This window comes from Trachurus japonicus, chromosome 3, assembly GCF_045865225.1.
Source record: "Trachurus japonicus isolate A0001 chromosome 3, Traja_1.0".
NCBI classification, from domain to species: Eukaryota; Metazoa; Chordata; class Actinopteri; order Carangiformes; family Carangidae; genus Trachurus; species Trachurus japonicus.
This window is the reverse complement of record NC_140909.1, coordinates 37,550,921-37,561,801: the sequence shown is the minus strand read 5'-3', so window position 1 is coordinate 37,561,801 and position 10,881 is coordinate 37,550,921. Positions and strand designations below refer to the sequence as shown.

At 41.0% G+C, this 10,881-nt stretch overlaps 1 protein-coding gene across 1 annotated transcript; it reads left to right on the top strand.

Annotated features, from left to right (window-relative positions):
* pamr1a (peptidase domain containing associated with muscle regeneration 1a) lies at positions 1–9,720 on the top strand. Its single transcript, XM_085772337.1, has 11 exons — positions 1–341; positions 1,361–1,531; positions 1,786–1,911; positions 3,298–3,412; positions 4,158–4,375; positions 5,696–5,893; positions 6,011–6,205; positions 6,635–6,701; positions 7,372–7,622; positions 8,112–8,437; positions 8,839–9,720. Exons 1-11 carry the CDS (start codon positions 236–238, stop codon positions 9,406–9,408), a joined length of 2,343 nt encoding a protein of 780 aa, XP_085628463.1. The 5' UTR covers positions 1–235; the 3' UTR covers positions 9,409–9,720.
* Positions 9,721–10,881: the final 1,161 nt, after the last annotated feature.

The window sequence follows — 10,881 nt, the reverse complement described above, 5'->3', positions numbered from 1 at the left end:
TGCAGGAACAGCATCGATTTTGAGCTGCACGATCTCAGAGCAAATTCAAGCCTTCGCAGATTAAAAACATCCTGAGAGGAATGGGTTAAGGATCTCTGTCCATTATGCTGAGATGGGAGACTCCATCATCAGTAGTTACGTCATATTTTGAGCGGAGAGGAACATCTGTGGAGAGCTAGCTCTACCTTCTCTGAAACTCTATCAGAAGTTTATTGCTGCGAGTTTGGCAGTCGACATGTTCGCTCTCCTCTCACGGAAAGTGCCCGTGCCCTCTCTCCTGGCTCCCAAGCTCTTCTACCTCCTCTTAAATCTCTGTTTTGGTGTAACAGCTTGGCCGCATGGTAAGTTAAACTGCAGTTTAGACTGAAATCTCTATATGCTCTACACAGTATTGGACTGTTTTGTGTGTTTGTTTGTTTGTTTTTCCATCACTTGGCTTTTTCTTTTTGTGAAAATGCTGCTGAATTTATAACAAAAAATATGCCTGCTTACTTTACTGCTGAGTAACCGTGGAGTTATTTCATTATGATGACTCACTTGTTCTGCTAAGACTGTTCTCAACTCATGCAATAGAACAGACTCTGTGTGCCACACTATAATTTCTCCTGTTGTAGCTTGTATACAGCCTTTCCCTCAATGTCTATGCAGATAATCTCATAATGGACATATCAGTGAGGGTCCAATGGTGTGGTGTCTAGGAGGCTTTTACATTTCATTTAGCACAGTAATCCATAACTATTGATAGGTAAATTAACCATGTGATGATTATAATGGGCCTCTGAGCTTCACCCTGAGTCCACTTTGCACTGCTCCTCTGTTTGTTGTCTGTACAGTACAATAATATAACATATCAAATATTCAAAATAGAATTTATTGCATTGTTATTGGGATTTTGGGTCATTTAAACCAGTCTAGGCATCAGCAGAGCAAGCAAACTTCACAAGGTAATAATAACGTACAAGATTTGAGCCACAAACAGAATGTAGTCCAGCTTGAGCTTGATAGCATCATCTGCCACCAAATCATATGCCAAGATAAATTTCACACCTCAGCAACTTGTTCAGTCATCGTGAAATGTTGTACCTGTATTGTACAGGGAAGTCTGATCTGGGCTATCAGATCACAGGAAAATATGCTGTAGGGATGAATTAGTACCACTGCTCTGTTCATTACATTTCTATCAACACGTGTAGAGACAGGAATCTGCAGGGAGCCAAAGCTGCCATTCTGTATATAACATACAATACAATTCCTCAGCTTTGATTCGTCACATTTTATTTTGACCCCCTAGAAGAAGTCAAAGGTTTTCGATAGGTATATTATTGTGTTGATCCAGGCGTCTGTTGCTTTGGTTCCACAGCTCCAGGGGGGGACAACTGCCCGAGCTCTCGGTGGAGCGTCATGTGTCGTCCGTGCTGCGAGTACCACCTGATCCAGTGCCAGTGTCCCTCAAAAGGGTCAAAGGTGGGTTACACCGTACCCTGCTGCCGCAACGCTCTGGATCAGTGTGACCCCTGCATCATCCATCCAGGTACACTCTTATTGCCTATTCACAGTACTTTCTGGAAGAATCAGTGAAGTTATTTACCAGCTGCTGCTGATCACAGATTTAAAAGACACCACTTCCTGTTTTTTACCTGGGAAAGCTGTGGTAGACACAGTAGTATTTTGATCAATGTAAAGCATAAGCAAAACCAGGTATGAGTTATATTAGTCACTGACAAAGATTTACAAATTGACTTAAAATCCTAATCTCATTCTTTTTCTTTTGCTTGTCATTGCAAGGCTGCAGTCTGTTTGAGAACTGTAAAACCTGCCACAATGGAACATGGAAGGCCAATGATGATTTCTTCGTCAATGGAAAGTATTGCACAGAGTGCCGCCAAGGCTGGAGTGGAGGGGACTGTAAAAGTGAGTCAAAATGCTGTAATGCGGAATCGCTGTACAGCCTTATCTTGCCACTGAATAGGCCGAATACTCTGAATACGCATTGCTCATGAGAGAAAGCATGAATCACACAGTGATGCAGAACACTCTGCATGCCCAAGCTCTTGTGTATCATCAATACAAGGCTTTGGCTGGAGTGTTATCTAGCTAGTTACCATATGAAAATGTATCGAGTCGCATGTAAGGCTGATAGGAAATGCCACTGACAGCTGAGCCAATGCAGAAGGACTGACAGAGTGGCAATAAGTGACATATTATAACTTCTTCATGTACTGCACTACAGTTTTACAATCTTTGTTCAACATCTATAAACATGTGGAATGTGTTTCAGTTTATTACAAGCTGAACAAAACACAGTACATCACATTAAACCTGGTCCATATCTATGAGGAAATGTATAACCCACATACACTCTCATTTTGGGCTGTAATCATCACAGGTTGTCATGCTCCACCGTTTTCAGACTGCCACATCTACATATGTAATACACAATAAGGTCACTTGGTGGCGACAATGTGTTTTTATTGTGTCACATATACAGTCTACTGCTGGTTTCTATTGTAGCATCTGATCTAAAAAATATTGGAATTCTGAAAATGGCTTTTGTCTTTCTTTTTTTTTAAATAAAAAATACGTGATATAATTATGAGTATAATGCTGCAACAGCTCCCATTACCAAATTCTTAAAGCAAATGTGTGTTAGTTAAGCTTATGGTGAAGTGCTATTAATAGGAGAAAGCAAACAGGTCTACCATGGTGCCACTCCTCTTATTCACTCCCATGGTGTTTTTCCATTCTCTTTTTTTCATGGCCCAGGGGAAAGTACCATTCAGAGGCCATTTGAAGCCAGCTCAACAACACAAGAGGAGCCATTGTGCCACTTGTGTTGTCCTGTACAACCTGTTTAGTGTGTGATTGACAAACCGACAAAGTACAGGCTGTATGAGTTCACTAATAATTTCCTAAAGGAGCAGCTTTTGTGAATTCTGAAATATTCCAAAAAGCTAAACCTTTAACCGTCAAATCACCAAATCAAACCTTCAACCCTCACAGGGCGGACAGACAGCAATTTGGAGAATTTGCTGTGTCTTGTTTTGCTTTTCCACTTGAAAAACACACATACCAGCTGGAACCCCAGCATGATGTTAATAACCATGATGTTTGTAGTGGCTGGTTGGATCCCGTCATCTCATCATTTTTTGGATATTATCTGCCCTCTCACACAGCATGTCACATCGCTGGCACTGCCTGCCACAATGAAAACGCTGGGTTCCACTGTGATAAACAAATATTTGATGGGAATGTAAATTCACTAAATGACAGTAATTACAGCTCTCTTGTGGGAAGTAGCATGCGGAGACATCATCCAGCGGTCTCAGGGTCACATAGCACTGGAGAGTTACCCAACAAATGCCCGATGTGAATGGACAGTGCAAGTGCAGAAGGGCAGCGGGATCGAGCTCAGGTAGGCCACTTTCCTGGGGCTCTGATGTAAAGTCAAGTCCTTTAAGACTCTCAGTTTCCCAAAGAAATAACTAACTGGTCAAACTTTCTTTGACAGCTACACTGTGTTATTGAAAGGACTGCTGCTGAGCCACAAGTGATGCGACAGATTTTACTGTAGCTATTAATGAAAGAGCTGGAGCTTCAAGATTTGCACTGACATAAACTCTAGTCATAATGTTACCATAGTTTAGACAAACACAGAAAGTAAGTTGTGTATAGAATTATTTCTCATATTGACTTATCTTTTCTTGTTGATGATGGACTTGTGTGAACATTTATTTGTTTGAGTGCAAAATACACAGTCTCAGTCTCGCAAATGCCACGCTAACAAAATTAATGAGAAACTTTTTGAATAGCCCACATATCTGGAATGTGGACTGACATGAACAAGACCAGTGATAGTTCTTATTCAACTATAACTCTGTAAACCTGCTGAGACAGCACAGGACAAATGATGTGTTTTGTTTTTATGTGCTTGGAAATGATTTTCCTCACTGAGAAACTGGCTCCACGGGGGATCAACTCATTATCAGCCTGTCAAATGATGTCGAGGTCAAAGCGAAGCAGCCAGACAGCCCCGCATTAGCCCACATAATTGGACTTATTGTTTACACAATTCAGCATTTGGAAGACGGGTTGTTCAGTGTTTTAAATTGGGTTGAAAAGAACCATTTAACCATGACTTGTCTGTGGTTATGCTGCAGGTTTTCACTGCTCAGTTTGGAGTCTGACCATAACTGTCGTTATGACTACGTTGAGGTGCGAGATGGCGATGACCTGGGCTCCCCGGTGATTGGCCGGTTTTGTGGGGATCGGCTGCCTCCTCCGATAAAAAGCTCGGGGAACATCTTGCACATCCTTTTCACGTCAGATGGCTACAACAACTTTGATGGATTTGTTCTTACTTTTCAGGAAAGTTCAGGCAGGTATAATCGTACTGAGTAATGTGATTGTAATTGTGTCTGAGTCCATGGTAGTATTGCTATATTATTGCGTCCACATGCTATAAAAGATTTAGCTGATGCACTGTATAAAGTTGACTTCCTCTGTGGAGCCAACACACCCAGAATAACAATGTATCAGTATGATATATTCTTATTCATGATATACTGTAGGTATCTCCTTCAGATATCATGAATACATGATACTCTACTGTCCTCCCATGCATAGTGCAGCACCTCTCTCTGCTTGCATGTATTTTTCTCCTGGACATTTTTCTTTCATTTCTGTTTGCGTGTTTGTGCATGTGTGTCCGTGTGAAGCCTCCTACACAGAGCAGCGATGTGAGACTAGCAGTCAGTGACACAGATTTATCATACTTGCTCTCTCCATTTGCTTTCTTTGAAGCAAATCATGCATCTAACTTGCATCCCATTTATCCAGTCTTTTTTCTCCCCCTCCATAGTGCTGCATAGTGCATGGGTGGATGCTCAGGCATATACTGGCAATATATCTGTAAAGATTAAATCAATAAGTCAAAGAAGAGTGGAGTTTTCAACATATAATGATTTCAGTGAAAAACATAAACAAACTGTTTAAAAAAAAATGTCAGAACAGACCAAACTCAGAAATGGTGGTTTTAGAGAGGCTACTTAAGGGATCTATTTATTTTAGTTTTCAATTATTATTGCAGTAATTCGTAGACTCATCAGTCCAAAACACATAATTTGCGGGGTTCCTCATGGCACTATCCTGGGGCCATTACTTTCTGTTTTACCAAGTTTGATTCAAAAGCAGGTTGCTCTGCTGAGTTCTTTATGCAGGTAATACTGCAGTAGTGTCATCAGAAAGATGGAATTTCACTTTCAAATATGTTGTGAATAAAGATTCAAAATTGTTTATTATTCAGGGAAAGTGGTGCCTTTATTATGTATGAGCTCAAGTGAGACAATTTCAAGGATTTAAGTTGAAGCAGACTAGTTTGTAGTCCAAACAATATTTTCATATATTTCATGTATAGGGATATTTTTAATTAAAAAAGAAATAGAAAAAATAATTATCCATTTTAAGTCTCACTCAGATAGAACTGTTTCTTACTTGTGAGGCCACAATACATTTTATTTATCATTTAAGTACAACAATGCAAAGTAAATGTCACAAATCACAGCAGAATGAGAATTTTCATAATTTAGTACCACTGTGAATTCATCAAACTGTGAAATTCTAACATTTTTATGTCTTTTATTAAATCTAAGTTGCTGATGATTCAGTTCATCGGTTATTTATCTAAATATTTCAACAGTTTCAGCCAGAAGAAATCCAGAATGTGCACTTCCAGAGAAACTGGTGAATGGATATTTGCTGCCCGTCTATGGCTTCAAGGAGGAGCTTGTAACTGTAAACTATCGGTGCCATTCACCTTTCATTCTCACCGGCTCCCAGCAAAGGACCTGTCAAACTAATGGCATGTGGAGTGGCACAGCTCCAACATGTGTAAAAGGTACCTTTTCACCACAAGTCCTTCATTTCTCATGTTTGTAAAATGCCACATGATGCAATTATGTTGAGTTTCTCTCCCTCTGCCTCTCTGTCCTCTCTCTCAAATGTGCTCATATAGACCAAACAAGCCGAGTCCATTGTGCCCCTCCACCAAAATTGCTAAACGGCTACCACCGGCCTGCTCCTGACACAGCAGCGGGAGCACAGACGATTGAGTTTTTCTGTAAAAACTCCTACATTTTGAGTGGAAACCACCTGAGTACCTGCCTCTCTAATGGATCCTGGAGTAGCAGGCCTCCAAAGTGTGTGCGAGGTAGTTGTTTTCAAAAACACATTAGGGCAGAGAACACAGTGTTTCACAAGCACTGTAGCCGATTTTTTTCCACTTCATTACTATGTAAAGATGGCACACAATGAAAGTCCTACTATTTGTTTATGGCACACATTCTGACATGCGAACAAAGGAACAATTTAGCAATTAAAGCACTGTGATGAGTGCGTAGTAAACAAAGCCATTTGTTAAGATGGACCAGTAAATGGTTGTGATCTTTTTTTTGTATGAAAAATATGTTTGATCCTGATTATTTTATGCTCATAATCGTCCATGTTTATTCTGAATTACTTACCCCTCTGGTCACAATAACTAATGTTACAGAAACAGAGCTGAGGAAACAATGGGAGCTAATATAAGAAAGTGGTTCTTATACACTAACAGCCACCTGTTTGATTTTTACCTTTGCAGCCTGTCGAGAACCCAAAGTGTCTGAACTTGTGCAACAAACCGTTGTGAAGCCAAATCTACTATCAAGGTATTTTTCCAGACTCTCTGTTCTTATTTACATGGTTTCGTTGTGAAAACAGGTGCAATGCTTTCAGAACACTGTCAGGGTTGCCAGAATGCATTTGTAGGATGAGCGCAATCGCAGCATGTGTCATTTTCTGGTATGCCAGAATCACAAATGTTCAAATTTTGCATGTGGTGGCTACAAAGAATAAACACTGCATTTGTATGTAGTCAGACATGTGCACAATGCAGAATATGATCATACTTTTTCACTTTGGAAGCAGTTTATATTCCTAGATTTGTCACAGCTACAGTCAAACTGGTGCAGATATAATAATGTTTTAAAGGTGTTTTGTTTTATCATCAGCTGTCACCAAATTCACAAATACTACTCAGCAAACAAATAAAATTTTATTAGGCACTAAAACACAATCAGGTAATGCAACTTTAATAAAGCCTGTAGGTTCATTATTGACCCTGGAAATGGTAATTAAAAAAACATTGTACTCATGAGAGTAATCCTCCTCTTGCATTAATATTTGTTTTGTAGGGCTTTTAATTATGCATGGCTAAGATTGAAATTGATTCATTTTGTTCTTGATGTTAATGTCACATCAATATGACATAATTCCCACATGAAAAGAGTTTAGTGCAGTTGAGAAGCCACTAAGACAAACTGCATCTCTTCCCCACAGAGAGAAACCCCCGTTTTCATCGAGGTACGACATGCATGATTTGTTGTCAGCTGGCTTTATTCCACTGGACAGACAGACCAGTGCGGGAGCGGACGACACAGCTTTGGACGAGCTTCCTCGAGGCTTTCGTGCGGTCCACACGAGCATCGAGTACAAGTGTGCCTCGCCTCTCTACAGCCACAAAGGAAGCCCCAGACGCACCTGCCTGAAGACCGGCAGGTGGAGTGGGCGTCATGTTTCCTGCTCACCTGGTGAGAGCAGCAGCAGTTGAGATCCAACTTGAAGTGAAACCTGAGTTACCTTCAGTGGGAAAGTGGCAACTAAAACTTCTACAATGCTTCTCTCTGTCCAAAGGTTCTTATCTTGAGTTAAGTCTTGGCAAGAAAATGAATAAGCAGGTTTCACAAATATCACCATTCCCTAAACAGATCATCAAGCTGCACAGGTTTTTCTGTTTGTTTTTTACTTGTTCTGCCTTAATCATCTCTGGAATATATAGACAGGAAGAAAGCACCGTTTGCACCACATATTGCTGTATTCAATTTTGAAATGAGCAATCAGCAACTTTAATCTGAGTTGCCAGAAAAAGCAGAAACACCTGTGCATGTATTTGCAGAGCCTAGAGCTTGTTCAAAAAGACTTTATTTTTAAAGGTTGTCGACCAAAATCTTTTGCCAGTTTGTAATGCAACAACAGTTCCTGACACTACAGTATCTCTCCTCTTTCTTCCCCTCCCACAGTTTGTGGCAAATTCGACACCTTCAGTTCCCACAATCTCTCTGACACTGAGTGGCCTTGGCATGCGGCCGTCTATATCCGCTCACCTCCTGATCGCACTGCCAGCAGCACCCACAGATCCCATGGACTGAGCGCAGCTGACCAGCGGGAGGTCTCAGAGGAGTCTACGTTCTGGTACCTGGCCTGCAGCGGGGCTCTGCTCAGCCAGCGGAGAGTCCTGGTAGCAGCTCAGTGTGTGGTGGACAAGGACAAGCGACCCATTCACCCGGCACATGTGAAGGTTGTCATAGGAGTGCGCTACCAACTGAAAAGCCAGCGTCACCTCAGGGTAAAAACACATCATGTTATTCATCACAATGCGTAAGGTCATAACTGCCATTTAAATCACATTAAACCCATCTTTAATTCAGAGGCCCTAACGTCACTATTTAAATTTATTCAGTTTTCTGTGACACAGAGCTCATAAAAGTCTCCTAGGACAGCAACATTTACCATACAGCAGTATTAAGCAAGGAATCTTCCTGAAATAAATATAAGCTCGAGGATAGGTTTTTGTATGTAAATGGTATAGTATGAAATCTTCTGGCATTTTAAGTCTTATGAGATACAGCTATATTTGTTTCTTAGTTTAATATTCATGCATCTCTCTGCAAATGATCAGATTTCAGCAGGTACAAGTACCAAAATCAATAAATAATGTATCTCATTTTTATCTCTTTTTCTCAAAAGGTCTCAGACGTTGTAGTGCATCCAGAGTTTTACCTTGCAGGAGACAACGTCGCTGTGCTCAAGCTTAAAGACAAGGCCAAGATCAGCGGACGTGTGTTGCCAGTGTGTCTACCCAGAATGCAAAGGGGAGAGGTGACAGCCCAGGAGGCTTATACTGTGAGGTGGATTTTACCAAACAATCACAGGCACCTGGGCCGCTTCACCGCTCACAGCCAGACCAAACTTGTTGAGCTGAGCGATCGCGCTCAGTGCGAAAGGGAATTTGCACAGGGAGGAGCACACACCACTCAGATCGGTGACAATGTACTGTGTGTCATTAGGAAGCCGTCCAGTCCTGAAAGCCCCTGTCCCAGTGTTATTCCAGGCCTCACAGTCGTGCCAGCTGGGTTTTCATCCACAAGTGGTGTCTTGTCTGGTCACGAGGAGACTCGGGAAACCTCCGGCATAGGCTGGCAGCTGCTGGGTTTAGAGAGTTTCGGCTCTGAGGAGAAGAACTGCCACCGACAGACTTACACACTTCAAACACAAATAAGCAGCTTTCAACTCTGGATGGAGGAAATGATGAAATAAATTTTTGTTCTCTACACATCTTTATCTTAATGTCATGTCGCTGTGGCGAGGACTCCTCTTGCGTCTTCCGTGTGTGCACGTCATTGTTCTGTATTTGGGTCAACACCACTTATACAAGTCAATGTGAGGCAGATCACACCTTTGTTTACTTTATGTTTGTGTGGCACATTGTTCATGATAAAAGAAATGTCTAGATAAAGTCCTTGCCCTTGTTATTGTACTTGCTAACTTTAATTTTGAAATACTATTTAATACAAAATAATTCAAATCTAAAGTGTTCAGGCGGGAGTCCCTCTCCATCCTGATGACCTGTCCTTGGGTCCTGGACACCTGCCAGCTCTGACTTGTGATAAAAAATTATCCAAGAAGGATATGCCATTATCTGCACATAGCAAAGCATACGCATATGTTTTACTTCTGATAGGATGATATGATATCCTACCTTTTATTAATCATTTTGCATGTGCTGTTGAAAAACCTAAGCCTCGGATGATCCTATTTGCACCACTTCCATGACCCCTGGACAAAATATAGACATCAGTTACTCCAAAATATTTGCGATACATATAGGGCTGGGTCTTGACTAAACATGAAAATCACTTTTGACATGGGTTTCAAAATGTTTAACCCCTTCCTGGCCAGTTGTTTTTGCTGCAAAAACACAACATTTCTATGGGGCTCTATGGGGTTTTGGGCTGGTGACAGTATTTTAGTGATAAAAAGAGATATCCAAAATCCCCTCAGTGAAAACTTCTGGAAATTAGCTCATATTTCATTAGATATTGCCTCATTTACATATCTAAACATAAAGTTTGACAAAACTTGTAATACAAAAAGTATTTGTCTTGATGTGAGTAATAAACTTGGGAAGTTTCATGGTGATATCTGTTAGTTAAAATTTTTACGTTAAAAAAATTTGACATTTTTGTCCAGTGAAGGGTCATGGGTGTGGTTAAAATTCATTACGGGTCCAAAAAATGTGAGAGGTGGACAAAAATTTCTAAAAATGCACACATTTTTCTTGTCTGTTAAAAGCACTTGCATGCAACCAGCCAGTATACAATGATATATCATTCTTCTTATTTGCATGCAAATTTTCGAGGCTTTCTAAGCTGTGCATGTGTGCACGTGCGTGGCAGGACACCTCTTTAAACGTCCCAGTAAATATGTACAGTACCTGTGTGTCTGCAGGCCTGTTTGCATGTGAGCTTATGCGTTCGTGAGTTTCTCTGCAGACTGTCCAACATGTGCTGTCATTGAGAAACACACTGAGAGGATTTGCTAAACTTAGCTCTTACTCCTGAGACGCAGACACCCGCTGTGCTCTCCGCGGCTTTGTGCAGGACACCTTTTAAGCCCAGCCAATTAAACAGCGAGTGGTGGTCACTTTCTCTTTATCTCTCTCTCTCTCTATTCAAAGTCAATGAGCAGGACAGTGCAATTTACCGGCCAACCAACAATTTGTTGCATTGC